This window comes from Prunus mume, linkage group LG6 (assembly GCF_029339155.1).
Source record: "Prunus mume cultivar Tortuosa linkage group LG6, ASM2933915v1, whole genome shotgun sequence".
NCBI classification, from domain to species: Eukaryota; Viridiplantae; Streptophyta; class Magnoliopsida; order Rosales; family Rosaceae; genus Prunus; species Prunus mume.
The window spans coordinates 10163460-10184145 of record NC_142703.1 but is presented as its reverse complement, the minus strand read 5'-3'; the positions used below and the strand labels follow the sequence as shown (position 1 = coordinate 10184145).

Below are 20686 nucleotides of genomic sequence, written 5' to 3'. Positions count from 1 at the left end.
TCATCGCATGTTCAATTTCAATATGCACATGCTTCAAACATACTTTTGGTTGACTTTTCTTTGATAACATTTTTCTGTATAGGAATATTTGAAATTCTTCTACATGAGACATTGAGAAAATCAGCAAAAGAGGCCCTATAGGTTTGGCAATAACTAAACTACATGGGGAGGAATATTTTTTGGAGAGGGATAATATTGAGTTGACAACAAAAGCCCACTTCACCAACCACTACTACCGCCGCCGCCGCTGCGCTCTCAAGCCATATTGAGACTCTACTTATTTCGGGCTCAGAACCCCATTCCCAAACCCCATTATCTGAACCTTCTTCTTTTTGGGTCAGAAGCCCAGCCTGAAGTGCCATTATCATCATTAGCAGCAGCAGCATATGCATCACAACTTGCTCCGCCATGGCCACCGTGACGCCCACCATATGGTCTAGGCAAGCCACTTGGATGTCCATCTCGACTGCCACCATTTCGGCCTGTAAAACCAAACATAAAAAGAAAAAGAAAGTCATAAAGAAAGTGTTTTTGATCAAGGAAGTAAGGAATTCTATATGGTGCACTACACTACATTAAGGAAAGAAATACAAATAATTTCTTTTAACCTGAAAAGTAGGAAATATAACAGTTATCAAATGAAAACAAAACCTCAGCTAAACAAAGACGAATATGAAACTTCAGTAAGGGGCAATCTATATTCCAAGAGCAGGGCCAATGACCTCTTCAATGGGATATGGTATATGCAGAAAATGAGCAACTATTTGTTAACCAATAGGAGACTATACTGCTCTAATTTTTCTTTTGTGCTGCCATTCTACTCTAGTTTCCAAACTTGGGGGACTAGGGGACTACCTTCAGCACCCGCCACGCCGACACGCTTGGTTGAATTACACAAACTCTTCACAAGTTCCCAAACCAGAAGCCACTTCTTGATTGACAACTTGGGGGACTACTGTTTACACCATAATTAACCAAGCGTGACTAAAACACCAAATCTCGTGTTTTACTAGAGAGCATTTTCGATAGAACCTCAAGATTCTAGAGATTATCAGTTAATTTTTTTTCCCCCTCTTTTCTTTTCTTTTCATGCGAATAAATTCACCAAGGAAAGAAAACTCTAACTAGAAACAAAAGTTACTTACCAAAGGCACTATACAGGTAATTGCGGTAGTAGGTACATTTTCTGCCTGCATCTTCTCTGCAAGGGGGTGTGAGAATGTCAAGAACAGCACAAGGAGTGACTGCAGTAAAATAATGCAGATTTCCCCCATTCCTTGGATACAAAATTGATGTCCCACATGGTGCTGTTAAAACCTTGTCAACCGCCAGCTTTGCCAATCTTACTGTATTGGAAGGAAACTTCATCAGTTTTCCCATATTTTAACCCTCAAAATATGAAAATCATGAGCATAGAACATGGACCAATTCATAAGGGCAGTCTTACGACCTCTCTGGTAGTATCTCACTCATGAATCTAGCCTTTTAAAATCACTAAAATGGCAATTTTTATTGGACTAAATGATATAATCATATGAATAATTTCATTACCTACAGTATTATTCTTAGTAACTAAAGAACAACAGAAAAGATAGTAGAAACTTTGATCATAAAGTAAATACTAAGAAAAAAAAATCTTTAAACAGTGTGAGTGAAGCCCAAGAAACTACAGGAATAGCAATATGAAAATGTGAAGCTGATACTTTTGTCAAGAAGTGCAACTGTGCAAGCCATTTACAAGCTGAAAACTACATGAAAAACCAGACCTGGAAAGTAATTTGGTTCCTTGCTTTCCTGGGAGGCTCGACCCAATCATAAGCTCTCACGTGCAAAGAGCCATAGAGAACTTTGCTAAAAACAGTCATCCCAGGATGGTCAAGAAGTGGAATGACTGAGAAAGTAGGAAAACCGAATATACACATCTGCATAAAATCATTTACTTAATCTGTGAGTAAATTTCAGAGAGAGCTTTGAATATAACAACAATCTAAATTCCTTGTTGAGTGATAACTTATATGAATGGTGGTCCCAATGGTCATATTATGGAGTAGTACAACATATAGATCTTTTTCATCAATGAAAAGACACACAAACAAATATAATGTCAAAAATTCATTGAAGGATCCATCTTTTTTTGTTCCTTGCAGTACCAAATACTGTAAATAAGAAACTCGAAGGAAAACAAAAATAGAGTCTTGATTTGGGAACATAGAAGAAGGTATAGCTTACTGTAAAAGTATTCTTCTTCTTCACTAAATGCTTACCGTAAAACTATCACATTCATATATATATATATATATATATATATATATATCCAAGTATGTTATTGGTTGAGCCCATCGAGCAACTCTATTTAGTTGGTCAAGTCCAAAAAATATCCATGGCCTCGATCGTCATCCAGACTTTCCTCTTTAAGCCCAACATCAGCTGGGGACATTGTGCCTGTGAATTCCAACCAAGATCAGAAAAATAAAGGCAAGATACTGTGACATGGTGTATCCTAACTATAAAATTTTGATGAATCATATTTGAGTAACTTGGTCTTCTAGTTATTAGGAAGGTACTGAAACTGTCATCACCTTTCTTTGTTAAGGCCTCAAGATCTGATATTTTGGGTTCGGACACATTTTAAGCAGGAATCGATTGTTGTGCAGAAAAGACAAGACAAATATTTATTAACCAAATTTATGTATGTGACAAACAATAGGACAAAAACAAAGACATCATTATGACTTAACCAATGAGACATTCCTCAAATAAAAGCTGAACCAAGCTGCTTCCACAAACCAGGGGGCCATGGAAATCTATATCAGAAGTAGCATTGGACTCTAGGCATTACTGTCATTAAGCAACAAAGCCCTATCAGCCAAGTTTATATTCTCAAGAAAAGGAAAAACCGTCAAACTTCGCCACAAATGGCACAAAGGAAAGAAAGGTGATTCTTCATCCAGCTGGTTTTTCACCTTGACGAGCAATTAATCCGGTAATTAAGTTAGCATTTTGGAGGTAAAGTCTTTCTTTTTAGAGCAAACATCATACTTCCAAGAGTAACAATGCATGTAATATATGAATCTAAACTCACTTTGCAGACAAACCTTAATTGCTTCAAGTTTCACAGATTTCATGCTAAACTAGTCCACTGCTAATTTATTTGCCAATGAAGGATATTCCAATTTCCATTAGAACCAAGACCAAGTAGAGTTACAAAATCAATATATTCTAGCAATTTAACGAAACCCCATAAATATATCGCTCAATTCTCAATTACACCACCAAAACGGGCAAACTCAATTTGAGTTTCAACATAATTTGCAAAACCAATATGCAAAATTGAGCCAAACTTTGGTTACACACTTCACATATATATTAAACCAAACCATGTTATTATAAATTTAAAACAAAACACGAGAGAAATACCCAGAACAGAACAAAGCTTGTTGATTGCTGCAGAAGAATGGGGAGGAGACCTCGATGGCGTGAACATGTTTTGGCAGAGTTCGTAGAGAGCTTCAACATTGGAGCTCTTCCTCGCCATGCTTGTGTGGCTTCGAAACGCACTAAACCGGCCTACGCGCCCGCCCAGGCGTCCGAACGCACTAAAAATGGGCCAGTGTTCTAATATATTTAAAAGGTTTAGCCGCACGGCTATACTCTTTAAATAGTATAGCACGTTGGCTATACTTCTAATAAATTTGATTATTTAAATAGTATAGCACGTCGGCTATACTCCATAAATATAGTAATAAATTCGTATATTTAAAGCGTATAGCCGAATGGCTATACCCATTGAATATAATATATACAAATTTATAAATAAACCCAATCCTAGACATGTATTTATAAAAAAACCCAAGCACTATTTAAACATAGAAACACACCCAAAATCAACCCCAAAGTCAATTTTTTAGATGTGTTTATAAATGGGTTTTGAGTGTGTGTAATGATGGGTTTTGGGTGTGTTTATAAAGTGTTTTGGGTGTTGGGTTTTTTTATAATTTCAACCTCCATTTTGGGTGTTTTAGTGAAACTCCCTATAATATATTCGAATATTTAAATATTATAGCCGGTCGGCTATACTTTTCAAATATAATAAATTCAAATATTTAAAGAGTATATCCGGCTATAAATATAATAAATTTGATTATTTAAATAGTATAGCCCGTCGGCTATACTCCATAAATATAGTAATAAATTCGAATATTTAAAGAGTATAGCCGAATGGCGATACCCATTGAATATAATATATTCGAATATTTAAATATTATAGCCGGTCGGCTATACTTTTCAAATATAATAAATTCTAATATTTAAAGAGTATATCCGGCTATACTCCCAAATGTTGGAACAGCGTTCTACGACACCTACCACAAGCAGCCCAAGACCGGTCGGGCCGCCAACGACGACACGGGACTCACCATGGTGGTGCTCGGTGTGCTGTCAAGACGACAATGGGATGGGTGAGAGAAGAAGATTTGGCCGGGGAGTTGAAACTGCCCCCAAGGAAACTTCGTTCCACTCTGCAGTTTATTGAGAAGGAAAAACTGGTCGCCAGAGATCGAAGGGGAGGGACAGCTTACTCCTGTCTGGACTATGCCCAGATGTACGACGTCGTTAGGTACAGGCTGCACAGTATGAGGAAAAAACTGATTGTCGAGAATATGTGTGTCCTAACCCTCATTGTAGGAAAAGATACAGCAGTTTGGATGCGCTGTACCTGATGTCTATGGAGGACGATGGGTCCTGCTTCCACTGTGAAAGTTGTAACGGGGAACTTGTGGTTGCAAGTGACAGCCATGCAAGGCGGCAGCGGGGTCAAGAATTAAAAGACACGCTTCAGAGGATGGAGGTACAGATGAAGCCAGTAACGGAACAACTTGACAGAGTTAAAGACTTGGCTTTTCCTGAATTCGGAAGCCTCCAAGATTGGGAAGCGAGTGGAAGGCCAATGTATATAAAGAGTGTTTAAGTTGAAGTTGAATTCTGTTGGATTGAAGGACAGGTGGAAGAGGCTCCTAGTCGTCAGTCGGCGTCAAGTCAAAGCGTGATGAGGATCCAGCAGAAGACAATGTAGACTGGGAGGAAGGTTGGGGACCAAATGACTTGGAATGTTGAAGCTTGTTGATCAGGCAAAATCGGAATTTCCTATCTACTTGCCATAAACAGTTGGTACAGAATCACTGAAATGAGGAGACACTTATCAAATTGTCTGCCCGTTACAAGGAAATCTTCTACGCCAAGAGACAGTAGTTTACAAAATTAATAACTCATGAGAGGAAATAGCTTAATTTCTAGGCTAAATTTCACCCTTCCAGTTAACTATGCCAATCATGTAGGACCTCCTGGGAATTTTTAAGATAAAAATGATGCCAGGCGTGCATCTGTGCGGTGTGGAAGACCAGTTCGAGCTCCGCAAGCCCTACAGCAGGTAGCTGCCTGCAATCAAAATCGCACAAGCAAAACCCAAAAAAAAAAGTCATGAACAAATCTATGTTGCAAAATCCTACCACATCATAACAATTGGCCATTTAACAGAAACATGTCTACTTACCACTTGAGCAGCAAATGGCAGCATTTTCTCTGGCAGCATGTTGGAGCAAATAGCTACAGTAAAATCAGAAATCCCATGAATGAAATAAAAGAACAAAAAGTAGGAATTTGCTTCAACGTCTAAATTCAACTTTATAAAATCAAACAAGCATGAGACATTTTGTGACCTAAGGCCTATCCTCTGCAAATAGTCAATCCAAATGTTGATTGAACTCGAGTGCTCACATGATATACGCTAAGATGATTTAAATTTATCTAGTTAATCAGCCATGCTTGTAGACTAGCCCAACCACAACCACACTCTCCCACAAAGTAACATTAAACTGAACTGATCTGAGCCCTCATGTTTGGATAATGGTCAGTAGGGATTTTAAACAATGTTGCAACCTCTCAAAAAGTCAAAACTAAACAAATATATACTACATTAGGAAGACACCTTTTTTTCTGCTTAATGATTGAAAAGGTGGCTTTCCAGGCAATAAACAACCAAAAACAAAAATTGACAAAATGATCTGTGTGTGTGTGTGTGTGTGGGGTGGGGTGGGGGGAGAAGTGAGAGAGAGAGATGAATTGAGGGATTAAACATACCATAGAGAACTGCTCCGATAAAACTATCTCCAGCACCTGTTGTATCTTGAAGTTCTGAGGGTGGTACTTTCTCAGCTGTTCCCACAAACAACCTCCCACAAACCGTCCCTACTCCGTTGGCTCTCAATTTTGTCACAGGCTGAAAGGATTACAGTGGGAAAACTTACAAATTAGTAGCTACTACAATTATTCAGTATTTTTTTCAGTCTCCAGTTAAGACTCTAAAAACAAATACAGAAAAAACTGATGTTCCACAATTCACTCAAGTTTGCGATCTAAAGAAAAAGGCACCCTAGCCAATGTTGCATGAAATGTGACATGTTTCTTGTGTCAAGCTAAATTTCCCCTTTACCATCTTCCTACGGTTAAATGGATTTCATCTCTACAACAACATAGGTATTGTGCTTCACTTTGGTTATTTCAGGACACCTCATATTCCCAGCTTAAGATGCGGCCGGACTTCGTCGTCTTGTTAGGAACAACTTTTATTTGGTAACAGTTTCTTTTCAAATTGATAACTAATGTAAAAATTATATAATCAAACGATGGAAAGATTTTCTAGTTGTTACTTATGCTCCTGAGGCTAAGCAAATATTCAGGACGTGTGGATGAGATCCCAAGTTGTAAACCCAAGATGCAATCCTCAAAACTGTGCAGAAGGATTGAGGGTTGCTGTGAATTTCATCAAGAGTGGTGAAAAGGACTATCTAAATACTTCAAAAATCAAGGGAAAATAGTTCACTTCTAACTTGTCTCTGACTAAATTCTTTCAAATCCTCTTAACCATTGAGGCTCCTTACCGATGAAACACATGTCGGGATAGCAATGTTATCATCTTTTCTCTGCTTCAGCAATTCTAGCAAGCTATCAACATCCATTTCTTCTGTCTGAGGAGCCTCTGCCAGAAACAGAGTTTCAATGAAAACCTGTAAATTTTTCAAATCAGATAAAACAGACTATGTTTACAACATTGCAAGCCACAACTTCAGGCCCTATGTTTCATATTGTTTTCCGCCTCAATAAACCCTGGACAGTTGCATACTTACCATCCACACTTCTCTCAAGCATTATGCATCCATCTTCACCCAATGTCACAATCACAAATTTGATCTTTGGCAATCTCACAAGAATCGAAACAAGAGCACTTGGAACGGATGCTGCTTCTGTCCATGCCTGTAAGACAAGATATGCGTTGTGTCCCACATAAATGACCTTGGGCCTTAAACTTAGACCCAGAGATCCAAGCGAAAAATGAAGGGCAAAAAGTGTGTCTAAATGTGATCTAAGTTAATTGTAAAATCACAGCAATCACATTAGCATGCATATTGAGTGCAAAATATATCCACCAGATGGTTAGACTAACTAAGTAATAGAAATACATGGTATAAGAAGAGCAGTGCTTGAGGAAACCTCTTATTTGCATATCCAAAACAATGGTTCCTGTACCGGCTATTTTCGGCTGAAAATTGTTTGGAAACAGATAAGAAGCAAATCAAAGTCTTATCTCCAGTTTTAGGGGTTTAGAAACCAAAAGGAAGAAGCTGACAAAATATTTAAGTTGAAAAAACATGTCCTAATTTCCTTCTAGATAAAGTAGTTCATAGAAGAACAATTGACTTGCCTGTGGAAATTTCGCTGAGCATATAGCATAATCAGCTAGTTTTAGAAGATCATCCAGCCCTTCTCTTATCCGTTCACCTTCAACTAATATAGGTACATTCTTGCGAGCAGCCTGTGAGAATCCAATTATGCTGATTTACTTTCTTTAGTTAATAACTAATTTTCTTGGAAAACTACGTAAAGATACGCTTAACAGCAAGAAGTTTAACACAAGAAACTGGAAGATAACAGTTACCTCCTGTGCAACAAGTAAAGCAGTTTCATGTATTCGTCCATCTAAATAAAGCACTCTTGCTCCATCCAATGCAGATGATAAACTTGTTTGGGAAAGGTCGCTTGGTATCATGGGAGGATATCCTGGAGTATGAATACAAGTGCGAGTTTTCCTGGAATGTCACTAAACAGTTTATTAAAATTGAAACACAAAGATTGGGGAAAAAGCTATTCCACTGCCCTCTATCACTAGCTAAGGTCATATGCATTAGATCAGATTCAGAATGTAGGAACAAGAAAATATTATGGGTTAAACAATAAAGTCAGCTAATAAAAGGTTGTGTACGCTTGTGCGCGCTTGTGGGTGGGGGGTGAGAGAGAGAGAGAGAGAGAGAGAGAGAGAGAGAGAGAGAGAATAACACATAAAATGAAGTTCCTCACGTTTCATTGTCAACAATAATGTAGGTAAACGGTGAATTACCCTCCTCGGAAACCTGGAAAAATGAGTCCAAAAATGAAAGCAATATTCAGATTACATAGCAGTCAAGTCCTATTCTTAAAGATTACAAACGGCTTTCCCTCTGAAGCTTACCACAACAGAAGAAGTATCTACACCGTCTGCTTGTAGCTCCTCCAGTATGGCCCTGCCTTGTGTATCATTTGCAACCTATCATTTCAAAATGCATAAAACAAGCTACCAAAATCAAACAACCAAGTTTCCTTCGGGAGAAAGAAAATTCAAAATAAAAGGGTTAAAAACCTTGGAAATCAGTCTCGGACTTAAGCCCAAACGAGCTGCACAAGTTAAAGCATTACCCGCGTTTCCACCTCCTTGAACCTAAGAAACCAATCAAAACTAATTATCAAAGCTAATCCACAGCAATATTTATGTGTTAACAACAATTTATCAACAATAAAAATAAAGAACAAATCTTTCATTTGCAAAAATTGCACACAAACAACCGAGTTACTGAGTGAACTCACGTTCGAGTAACAATGGCGTAAATTTAACTGGATAAATTAAGTTTACCGTTAAGCTGGTGGTTCTGATTTTGTCGTCCGGATTAGGGTAAGAGGCCACGGCGGCCAAGAAATCGACGCCCACCGTGCCGACGCTGAGCTGCCATAATTGTATAAAAGCATAATTAGCAAGTAATTATGAGCATAATTGTATGGATTATAATGAGAAGAATGTAATTGATATAGATGAACCTACGACGATTCGGTTTTCGGGGAGAGGGGGAAGAGAACCATGCGACATTCTGAACCTGAAACTCAAACTTGGTTGTTAGAATTTGAAATGAATGGTTGAAAGATGTATGATTTTGTTTTGTTAATGGAAAAATTGAAAGGAGAAGGTGTAGTTAGAAAAAGAGGAGGAGACCTGGTTGAGCGAGGTGGGGAGAAAGATGGAGAGAAGGTGGTTGGTGAGCTGAGGGGAGTGGCATTGGGAGTTGGGTAAAGAGATAGCATCTTTTCTGTTGTTACAGTTGAAGAAAAGAGAAGATTCGGTGGATGGTGCCTTTGGCTTTATCATAGACATCTGGTCTAGATTGGCAAAGAGTTAAATTTAGTCTTGCCTATGCCACCGCTACGAGGGAATTTTTTTAATGAAATTTAAAGTCATTGTCTTTTAATTGCAATTTGCAATAACCACTAATAATTTTAAACATCTAGTAACACTCAATCTTTACTTTGTTGAAGGAGATCACCGATAATAAGTTTAAGTAGGTCGCCAACAATGAGCACTCAGTCTTTACTTTGTTGAAGGAGGTTACCGATATTAAGTTTGAGGAGGAAGCCAACAATGAGTTTAGGGATTTAGTACGTGGCACTCAATCTCTACTTCGTTAGAGAAAATCTTGTATTTAAATCTCAAGTATGACCATTATTGATAAAAAGAATTGTAAACTAGTAGAACTTGGATAGAATTGTGTTCAAATTATATAGATAGACAATTAAAGACTAGTTCATCAAGTACGACAATTGTTGATAAAAAGAATTGTTAGTTCTATTTGAATTCTGAATAATAAGACATTATAGAAACCAAGCAAATGAAGAAAACAAAAAGCATATGCTAGGTAGCTTTTAACATCCATAAACTGTCCGTACAGATTAACAGAAGCTGACAATCATGTCATCAGTGGAAAGTGTTTGAATCAGATAAGTTATATCTGGCTACAAGAAGAAGATGACTCTCAGCCCAACAAATATAAAGGGTAACAATGTCAATCAATAAGGCATTGAACTTAAGGGGACGTTATAATACACACGGAGACTATTCAACTTACATATCTCCAACTCGTATGTAAATGAATCAAGAATTCCAAAATTAGAAGCCATTGTCCTCTCTCTCTCTCTCTCTTCCTCTCATCCTCCGACATGGACTCCGGAGGATTTTCCAATACCTAAACTACAAGTGATGGCTTTACTTAAAAGCCTCAGTCCTTTTTTAACTGTACAAAATTCAAAAATAAAATTAACAAACTTCAAACCCAGAAGCCATCATCATTCCGAGCACATCTCGAAAGGAGTCCCCCATGCTCACTCCTACTTCCTCTTACTCTGTAGAATGCTGGCTTGCTCCGGACTGTTCTCAATGGCCCTGACCTATTGCCATGTCTAATTGGTAAAGATATCTCATCCCCCACCAAACTTGAAGTTGAAAACGGTCTGTTTTCCATATCTTCAAGTGGCCCAGAACTATACTCCATTGTAATGAACGAAGAGGTCTGCCCGTAATTTAACCGGGGAGTGAGTCCACCGGCGTTCCACCAACTGCTATCAGAAGGAGCAAGATCACCTTTGAATTCAGAGTCCGGGACGGAAGACTCCTTTTGACTATAGCAATCCCCACCAGTCTCATCCGTATCATTGTATATGAGCTTTAGAGCCTGCACCACTTCACCCATAAAAGGCCTGTGAGTCACCTCAGGGTGAACGCACATGGAAGCAATGGCTGCCACTTTAGCCATGTCATCAAAGTCATAGGTTCCAGCCAAGGCAGGATCCACCAACTGCTGCAAACCTTCTCTGCTGGTTAGCAGTGGTCGTGCCCAAGTTACTAAATTCTCCTGGCCGGGAGGGTGGGCCATGTCTACAGGCTTCCTTCCAGAGAGAAGTTCCAGCAGCACGACTCCATAACTATAAACATCACTCTTGACAAGTAGGTGCCCTGTCATTGCATATTCTGGGGCAACATACCTGTAATCCAGCAATTTGATCAAGCGAATAGTTGAAATGTTGCTCAGACAGAAAACTATTGAAGCAAACATTATTTCAAATTTTCAATTTTCGTCATATACTATAAACTTTATATATATCTGGACAGAGGAGAATTTCAATTCTTATGGCCGAAAAATCTAATTAAATCCATTCACTAACATCCTTGTCATTCATTAAAGGTTCCCAATTTCTAGTGTACTATGGCGCCATATAGCAAATTAGGTTTATGCTCTATAAGCCTAAAAAGAAATATTGGATCCAAATCACAGTTTAAAAGATCTGTAAATCCTGATTAGTAACAGCTTAAACAACTGTGCGTACCCAAAAGTTCCCATGACCCTTGTTGAGATATGATGACTTCCCTCAGTTGCTTCCCTAGCCAACCCAAAATCTGATACCTTGGGCGTGAAGTCAGCTTCCAGCAAAACGTTACTAGCCTTAAAATCTCGGTGAATAACACGAGGATTAGAATCTTCGTGGAGATAGGCTAATCCTCTTGCTGCCCCAAGGGCAATCTTCATCCGTGCATCCCAGTCAAGAGGTCCCTTTTTCTTGTCAACCCCTGAAAAACAACCATAACATATAAATATCGAGCTTTAAGGCTGTTTCTATCCCCCCAAAAACAAAACAAAAAAAACGAAAAGTCCTTCAAGAGAAGGTAAATTAAATTGCTAGTTGAGGCGAGTGGGAGAGCTAATTCTAATTCAGGAAAATAACTTCAAGTTGAAAGAGACCAAAGTTGACAAGGAAAATATACCATGCAAGTGGGACTCAACACTCCCATTGTGAACAAGCTCATATACCAAGCTGCGGGTGCGCCCTTCAATACATATGCCTATCAATTTCACCAGATTGCGGTGATGTAATCGGCTTAGCATCTCAACTTCTGCAATGAATTCACGGTCTCCATTCTGATTCTGATTATCCCTTGTAAGCACTTTGACTGCAACTTCAGTCCCATCTTCCATAATTCCATGGTAAACACGTCCAAATCCCCCTTCTCCCAAAACCCTTTGGGAACTGAACTTATTCGTTGCTTTCTCAAGCTCAGCAAGTGGAAATGTTTTGACAGAGAGAATACTTGTAGCCATGGTGGACATTAGGGACACTGAAGTGGAGCTCGCAATACTGCTTGATAAGATAGACCCAATACCTGAATTACACGAATAGATCAATCACTCAGTCTCCAGTCTGTTTAATATGGAACTGTGTGAACAATTAACTAAATTGTCCAGATTGAAATTCAATGTTCATAAAAGAGTATCAAATTAAGAAAGCAACAAAATAAAAGACAATGAATGCAGTAGAAGTCTTTTCTGTATGACAAACTCTACATATCAAAACATGAGTTACCAGATCCCACCACCTGAGGACCATGATCTGGCTTGCATACCCCAATTCATGGTACTTTGGTGGTCCAGTTCTCCAAAACTGATGTTCCAAACATACAATAGTTTTTTCTTTGGCATGAAAGGGATCCTGAACCAGGGCCCTCAAACATAAAGGTGTTCCCAACATAACATGATATATGGGAAGAAAAAAAGGGATAAATGTCAAGATTTGAGGTAACTGGACTTGCAGGGAAACTTTGTGCAAGTACAGCTATTTTATCGTTAAAATTGAAATTTGTTGATTTCATTCATGTATGTGAGGGTTTATACATTTATGCATGCATGTATGGATATACTCACAACAATTGTGCACAAGAAACACAAGAGAACACTAAAAAGCCACATACTGACCAGATCTTTTGTGAACAGAAGATGTGAATGCAGGACCAACAGCACTAGATGGTCTTCCAACTCTCTTCCATTTCACAAAGATCCAGATTGCCCCAATGAGAACCAACAGGAGTACAAATGCAGACAGAGCAATAATTACAATTGTTCTAATATTCATCCTCTGGTTCTTGCTGGGAAAATCTGCGGTGATGGGGAGATCTCCAGCACTTCCAGCTGGACCATTCCCCTTGAAATACTCATATGGTGGTGAAGAAGCAATCCCTGTTAATGACTTTTTCAGTCTCAACCACAAACAACAATGAAAGGAAGCAAAAACAGAAGTAGGAGAATTGAGGACAGTACCTGGATAACTAATGTATACCACGTCATAATTTCCAAAAAGAGTCATATTTAGAGGAACTTTCTTATGCCGAAATCTATCGTACGTCAGTATTGCAGTGGTATTATCAAACTTCTCTCCTAGTGGAACCAAGTTAATATCCACTACTGTTCTTCCTTGATTTTGACTATCCGCACTTGCACCCATTATTTTCACTTGGCTTTGTGCCAGATACGTGCCTTCGGCAACTTCAATCTCTAGCTCACTCATTACAGGAAAAATAGCATACGGAGCTATATCCAGTAAAAGTCTGACTTTCATGGGAAACACACAACCACAAGGTGAACCAAATGGAGATGCAGTAAGTGGCTCCACACAGATTTGATCGCAACCTGCCAGAAGCACCATCATTATAGAAGTAAACTGGCAAGGTACTTGCCAAGAAAAACAATAATCTGAGGTAAAATACATTTTCACGACCATAGTTAAATTAACAAAATTTTGGGAATTCCATGAACCCAAGTCCCACTTTTCTAGCAGCAGCTGTGCTAAAAAAGTTTCCAGCTGCACCTCCAACCCATAGTGGGGAAGGTAAAGCCTCAAACTCATCTTCCAAAACACGTAAACTTAACAGGCCATTACTTTCTTTCTTATTGACTAAATGGTAAAATTAAAACATTCAACTTGCCTCAGCAGAGGAGTGATTTTATATGGGACTAGAAGATTAGTTGGTCCAATTTATTTTCAGAAAAAGCAAGTGATATCCAACTACCCAAATTAATAGTTCTTGGCCACCCCACCCCAGTCATAATAGAAATTAAACAACGTTTTTGGAAATTCATCAATCTCAACTAAACATCTACAGATTGTTTGGATGTTGTAAAAGATGAGTGACACCTGACATTGACTACATCATGACAAATCACAAACCCCATATTATTTACCTGGGTCTTTTGATGGTGCTGGAGTAACAACATGGGGTTTCGCTCTCACATGATGATGACTATGATGACCACGTTTTGGTGAGGGAGAACTTCTAGGACCTGAAATTGAGAACTTAACATCACTGCAATACCAGCAACTGGAACATCCATGTATTCATATTTTGAAGGGAATACATACCTAGATAAATTGGAGAAGGTGCAGGTGCCAGGGATCCCGAAGAAGGCTTGATTGCCCGTGTTTTGGGTAGTTTTGATGAACCAAAGGACAAACTCATCAGAATCGACCTTGCTGCAAATGGTAGGACAAGCCCAATATGTCACAAATTGGTTAAGAGATATATGCATAGCTATCAAAGGAAGTAACTTTAACATGAGGGGAACTAAAACATCGGTGAAGACACCAAATATGCATTAATAGAGCTATACGATTGGCGACCTCAAAGAATGCGCATTTGATGACAATATTTATGTTCAACAGGAGTTATTCTAGTGTACAACAACAATAAATCCGCTCAAGAAGTTTGTTTCCATATCCATGACAATATATTTCAATAGATTTTAATATCGAACAAAAATTGTGCAGAACAAAAATTGTGCAGATGAAGGACGAGCCTGGCAAATGGATTATACAAAAAGATTAGCACCCTTACCGCGTTCCATTGAGAAATCTTTCATAGATAATGGTTGGTTTGGCAATTGAGAAGGAGACAAGTTAATATTTAAAGACAAATTCCCTGAAATAATAAACAGGGACGTTAGTTTTCTTGAGAAACCGTCACTTATCGAGCATAAACCGAAGAATTAAGCTATTAAAATCATATAAACTAAATTATCCAAGCACTATTTGACTACCACTGTATAATTTAAAAAGCTCAAAACATACCTGAACAACAGAAAATCAAGCTGAGCAGGAGAGTAAAAAGAAGAAGCAGAATCGGAGTTCGCATTGTCCCTCGCCGAACCGAAATTCACATAAAACATCGTCAGAAGCAACCACCTTGGAGCTCGAGAGTCTGGCCGGATAGTGGCCTGACGTTTCTAGGTTTCCGGCGAGCTTCTCCATCGCATTTCTTGCTCGGAGCGAGGAATCGCATGGTTAAGCTAAGAACGAAAGCAAAAAGAGTAAAGAGTGAAGCATGCGGCGACTAAAACCCTAGAAGAGAGAAGACAAGGCGAGTACTGGGAGTGAGTGGGGGCGTAGATCCATGAAACGCGGCGAAAGATCTAGAAGAGAAGAGAGATGTAGGTAGGGAGGTGTAGGTGGGTGTATGTATAGAGAGAGAATGTGGGTGTTTTAGAGAGAGGAGGAGAGAGGGAGGGAGGAAGGGAGAGAGAGAGAGATCTTGACGAGGAAGAAGAAGAAGAAGAAGAAGTAGAGGAGGTTTGAGGGAGACAGTAGGAGTGAGGTGAGGGACTTTATTGCTGCTGTCTGTGAGTTAGTGAGTGAGAGAGTAGTGTTGAGTGCGTAGCTCCAGAGTCCAGCGAGACCGGTTTCGGTAAAATTGAATGATGGCTGTCTGATCCACGCGCCAAATTGAACGACGACTGTGTTTCGAACGGGCCCACTTTAACCAAACGCCAATTCCGCGGCCGTTTCGTTGCCTAGCTTCTGTTTTTGAAGTTATTGTTAACCATAAATTATTGGGGATATTTGGGAAAATCATACGATAAACTCATTTGTTAAATCTTTGATCTCTTTTTTTTTCTAATTTTATTTCAATTTGATGATAAATGTCGGTCAAATGTTTTATAATGATTCCACTAACTCTTGGTCTGAAATAGAATTGGTAGGTAAACATCTTATTTATATAGAAATACCTTTAAAATAAGGAATATGGTTTTCAAACTCTCATGTTATCCACTTGTACACCGCCTTCATTTTTTCAATATTTTTTTCCAAATTTTTTTCTTCATATATTTTCATTTTGAGTTCTCAAACTTCCTTGTAGTTTTTGAATAACTTAAACCTGTTAACTTAGGGCTTGAGTATGGTAGTTACTTACAAATGGTTACTAAAGGAGTATTTAACTTTGGTTTTAGGATCAATATTATAACAATTAACAAGTTTACTACAATTTGTAAGAGGTAGGTGAAACAAAGGAGAAACGCTAAGGATTATATGTGATGATGAAAATACCTAATTCGACGTACACTAGTGATTGACTTACTTTTTCCAGAGTTATTTTCCCTCTCCATAAACTCGGAGCTCCTTCACCATATGATTTTCTTTTTGGATCCAAGGGTTTCCCCGGATTCTCATCGAAAGAATAATGAATCCTTGATTCTCATGCTTATATGCCCCTACTATGTTAAGAATACGCTTAACATAAAAGTAGAGTTTCGTTATTTTTTTTTAGCTCACTGTTGTTCTTCAAGCAGGGAGCTTTGGGTTTTCAAAATCGTAGTTCATGTAAAATAATGCATCATCTATACTTTTGAGCTCATAGACATTTTGATTACTATAGTTTTAATGAATTTTCCAAACATTGTTTCAATTCAATGTAGCTATGAAGATAGACGACATGCCGTTTATTATTTTCGTTGGGATAAAACAAGAAGATAAAACTGTTGCTGGCTGTGAAAACGACGGCGTATGATGTGATAAACTTTAAGGATACACAGATCTGCTCTGTATTTTTATCTCGTTAGCGACTCTGCGAATCGCATCGACTGTTACTCACTGGTTTCGGCATTCCAATCCATCCCGATTTCTCATCATCACCATTCCATTACTCATTGTTTCATTCTTCTCCAACCATCAAATTTCGTCGCCGCCAAAAATCTCTGCTCCTCAGCCACTCCTCTGTTTCAATTCTCAAATCTCTCATTTTTTTCATAGACATCGACGTCTCTCTGTTCTGCCCTTTTAAGCATAAATTATCGTTATCTCATATTTTTCTTGCTCCAAGCTCTTCTGGGTTCGTCTAATTCTTGCCAATATTTTCCTTGGGCACAGCGGTTTACGTTGTATTGGCCTCCATGGTTATTTGCTTCCAGCTTTAAGCTGTTCTGGGTTCGTTTCAATTGTTACCAATATTATCCGAATCTGTTTCAATTATCATTGAAGGCCTACCTGCCATGTTGGGTTACTTTCTATGTATTTTTGGCTGATGGGATAGTTTGGTAAGTTTGTAACTTCATTTGGCGTATTGGGAATTGAGACTTATATTGTACTGGTACGTTATTATGTGAACTTCGGTTGGTTTTTACTTCGTTTGTTGTTTGGATACGAGATTGGAGGTTTTGGGGTTTTGGGTGTTTGGTTTCAGAGCTATAAAGTAAAATTGGCAATTGGTCATTTGGAATTTTTCTCTGTCATAAGTTTTTCCAGGGTTATTTGGAAAAGTAGCTCCAATCTTTGGCACTTGGCAGAATATTTGTTTCTCTTTGGGTTATCATGGCTGGTGGAAGAAATGGGGATATTTGAATGCTCGAAGGATTCTTCGCCAAACTCCATTGCCAATGGAGGGATCGCCTAGGCTCGGCCCAAAAGGTCTAATTAAGAAGCACGAGTTTGTAAGAATACTAATTCAGTGCCTATATTCAATTGGCTATGAGAAGTCAGCCTCATGCTTGGAGTTGGAGTCTGGCATTTCGTGCAAATCCGATGATTTTCAATTGCTCGAATCACAGATATCGAGCGGGAATTGGGATGGTTGTGTTGATACCCTTAATGCCATTAAGGATTTGACAGATGACACAAGAGCTGCTGCTTTGTTTCTTGTGTTCAAACAGTGCCTTTTGGAGTATTTGAGTTGTGGGGATGACAAATTGGCTGTGGCCATTTTGCAGAAAGAGGTGTCAGCTTTACAGGTGGACAGAGATAAGGTTCACAACCTTGCTCGGAGTATCCTTTCCTGGAAGGAAGTGGAGCAGAGCAAGATAGACGATAATGCTGTTCGAGAATTGCGAAAAAAACTGTCGCAAGAATTGGAAAAATGGCTTCCTTCACCAATTACGCTGCCTGAGCACAGATTGGAACATCTGGTTGAAACTGCTGTTTTGTCCCAGATTGATTCATGTATGTATCATAATTTGTCAGATGAAGTTTCACTTTATGCAGACCATTCCTGTAGTAGGGATCAGATCCCTACAGAGACTGTTCAGGTGCGATTTCCGGCCACAATGCTTCTGTCTTGAAAAATTAAGTATTAGGTTTCTACTTTTTTGGCTCTGTTGTTCTTCTATTGGATGGCTGATGTACACATGAACACTTGTTTTTCATTGGTGCAGATTTTGACCGAGCATAAGAATGAAGTTTGGTTTGTGCAATTTTCTAATAATGGGGAGTACTTAGCCTCTTCGTCAAGTGATTGCACGGCCATCATATGGAAGGTACCGTAGAGTTTATAAGTATTTATTCTGGTTATTGAATGTTTTGCTTTCATGCTAAAGTTCATTCTTGAAGATGAATTTATTAACCTATATGGTCGGATGTTTTACTTATAGGCATACTTTTAGTGTTCTAGACACTGCATGTGTAAAAATCTTAAACTCTCAGAACAGATTATATGGAATCAAGACAATTTAGTTGAGAACTACTGCAGATTTAGAAAAAAAAAATATGGGAAGCAGAAAATCTTTTGCAATAAGTAGTAAATCCTGCTCTTATAATTCATCGAATTTGTGAGGAAATGAAAAATAGTTTATTCTGGTTTTGTAAGAGAGATGCATGAAGGAATCTATTCTTAAGCTACATGAATATAATGCATCATGCCACGTGTTCGAATGCACGATCCAAAGAGCTGTCTGTTCGGTCATAAATTTTGGTAAAGCAATAAAAGCAATTATATTGTTCCCAAAGTTAGAATTCTAATGTTAATATAACTTTTAAAATGCAAAACCGATATACCATATAGGATCCTCACATATGAATGTTACTTTAAACAGGAATTTCATATTTGTATAAACTCAGTGCTTAAAGAGTGTTTATGTGGAGAAACTAGTAATCCAAATAGCAAAACCGATATACCATATAGGAATTTCACCTTAATCTTTTGTACTACAATAGAGCTTTGTGGAATTTCATCTTAGCATACAAGTGGTGGAAGATTCCAAGGTGCTAGGGTTTCTAACATCAGTTCTGATATTCTGGGCCAGGTGCCGGAGGATGGTAGGGTGACACTAAAACATACCCTACGGAGTCACCACAATCCAGTATCCTTTGTAGCATGGAGCCCTGATGACTCAAAGTTGCTTACATGTGGAAATGTTGAAGTCCTCAAGCTATGGGATGTTGAAACAGGTACATGCAAGCATACATTTGGGGATCCTGGCTTCATTGTCAGCTCATGTGCTTGGTTTCCCGACTCAAAGCAACTTGTGTGTGGCAGTTCCGACCCTGAAAAGGGCATCTACATGTGGGATTGCGATGGCAATGAGTTAAAAGCATGGAGAGGGATGAGGATGCCCAAGATTTTAGATCTTGCTGTGACACCAGATGGGCAAAATCTTATCAGCATCTTCTCTGATAAAGAAATTCGGATTTTAAACGTGGGAACAAATGCCGAACGAGTCATCTCTGAAGACCATTCTATCACATCCCTTTCAATTTCTGGAGATAGTAAGTTCTTTATTGTCAACCTGAATAGCCAGGAGATTCATATGTGGGATGTTGCTGGTGAATGGGTGAAGCCACTGAAGTATATGGGCCACAAGCAGAGCAAGTATGTGATACGCTCCTGCTTTGGTCCATTGAATAGCACATTCATTGCCAGTGGTAGTGAGAACGCACAGGTATGCTTCCCAAATTTGAGCCTATACATATGCTGAGATACAAATCATTCTTGTACCAGTGAACCAAATGGAACCTCACAAGTTAGAGTCATTATCTTCTCTAGGTATACATCTGGAACCGGCGAAATTCTAGGCCAATTGAGGTTTTGCGCGGGCATTCAATGACTGTGAACTGTGTGAGTTGGAATCATAGGAGACCTCAAATGCTGGCATCGGCGAGTGATGATCATTCTATCCGTATATGGGGATCTAGCCTTTCTAATAAGATTCAACCTCAGAAGCTCAGTTGAATGGATCATATCTCCAATTTCACACCCTATGTATATAGCTTTTGTTATTTTCAATCTCTTATTCATTATTGAGTTTGTGAATACCTTTTTTTTAAAAAATTTTTGGTACAGATTTCCATTTTAGATGCCCTTTTCTGGTTGTCACCGTCTCTAGCATTTGCTAGTCACCATAAACATAATGTTGGAAGTAATACTTTTCCTTTGCCATGCTATGCTAAATATCTGCAAGCTTTGTTTTTTTGTTTTTCCTTTCTCAATGGATTCGAGGGTTCAAATGTATGAAAATACAACTGGACCAGAAGTTGGTTGGTTGTATGAGTTTTGTTTTCACTCACGGAAGTGGTAAGAACCAAACTCATGACCGGACTTTTGCCGCGCACATGAGTCTACTGTTCCTAGTGAGAGGGATACTCGTAGAGATCCCGACACTACCTAGAAAATAAGAAGAGCAACAAAGCAAAC

General features: G+C 38.7%; 4 protein-coding genes and 1 pseudogene across 6 annotated transcripts; 2 read left to right on the top strand and 3 right to left on the bottom strand.

Moving 5' to 3' along the window:
• Window positions 1–29: 29 nt before the first annotated feature.
• LOC103334557 (plant cysteine oxidase 3-like) lies at window positions 30–3769 on the bottom strand (annotated as a pseudogene). The gene is made up of 5 exons (XR_016128164.1): window positions 3418–3769; window positions 2265–2442; window positions 1767–1922; window positions 1146–1346; window positions 30–482 (listed from the first exon to the last, which is right to left on the bottom strand). The product of XR_016128164.1 is annotated as a plant cysteine oxidase 3-like (transcript).
• LOC148916048 (uncharacterized) lies at window positions 3603–5101 on the top strand. Its single transcript, XM_089055047.1, is given in 4 exon segments — window positions 3603–3631; window positions 4314–4452; window positions 4455–4644; window positions 4647–5101. Coding segments are annotated over 4 exon segments (678 nt in total). The 3' UTR covers window positions 4967–5101.
• A 93-nt stretch (window positions 5102–5194) lies between these two features.
• On the bottom strand, window positions 5195–9509 carry LOC103334381 (uncharacterized). The gene is made up of 13 exons (XM_008237338.3): window positions 9353–9509; window positions 9185–9236; window positions 8999–9088; window positions 8729–8806; window positions 8561–8635; window positions 8410–8462; window positions 7991–8141; window positions 7757–7867; window positions 7182–7308; window positions 6936–7033; window positions 6136–6274; window positions 5549–5601; window positions 5195–5433 (listed from the first exon to the last, which is right to left on the bottom strand). The coding sequence occupies exons 1-13, from the start codon at window positions 9439–9441 to the stop codon at window positions 5350–5352; spliced, it is 1200 nt and encodes a 399-aa protein (XP_008235560.1). The 5' UTR covers window positions 9442–9509; the 3' UTR covers window positions 5195–5349.
• A 672-nt stretch (window positions 9510–10181) lies between these two features.
• ALE2 (Protein kinase superfamily protein) lies at window positions 10182–15664 on the bottom strand. 2 transcript variants are annotated; one of them, XM_008237339.2, is made up of 9 exons: window positions 15082–15664; window positions 14849–14932; window positions 14377–14487; window positions 14199–14297; window positions 13278–13646; window positions 12936–13196; window positions 11951–12346; window positions 11515–11755; window positions 10182–11172 (listed from the first exon to the last, which is right to left on the bottom strand). In XM_008237339.2, the coding sequence occupies exons 1-9, from the start codon at window positions 15143–15145 to the stop codon at window positions 10458–10460; spliced, it is 2340 nt and encodes a 779-aa protein (XP_008235561.1). In that variant the 5' UTR covers window positions 15146–15664; the 3' UTR covers window positions 10182–10457. The 2 variants fall into 2 exon arrangements, with proteins under 2 accessions (XP_008235561.1, XP_088911097.1); XM_089054971.1 differs by lacking the exon at window positions 12936–13196 and having other exon boundaries at window positions 15082–15631.
• Window positions 15665–16830: 1166 nt separating this feature from the next.
• Window positions 16831–20443, top strand: LOC103334383 (transducin family protein / WD-40 repeat family protein). The gene is made up of 4 exons (XM_008237340.3): window positions 16831–18305; window positions 18432–18533; window positions 19299–19934; window positions 20039–20443. The coding sequence occupies exons 1-4, from the start codon at window positions 17661–17663 to the stop codon at window positions 20222–20224; spliced, it is 1569 nt and encodes a 522-aa protein (XP_008235562.2). The 5' UTR covers window positions 16831–17660; the 3' UTR covers window positions 20225–20443.
• The last annotated feature ends 243 nt before the right edge of the window (window positions 20444–20686 follow it).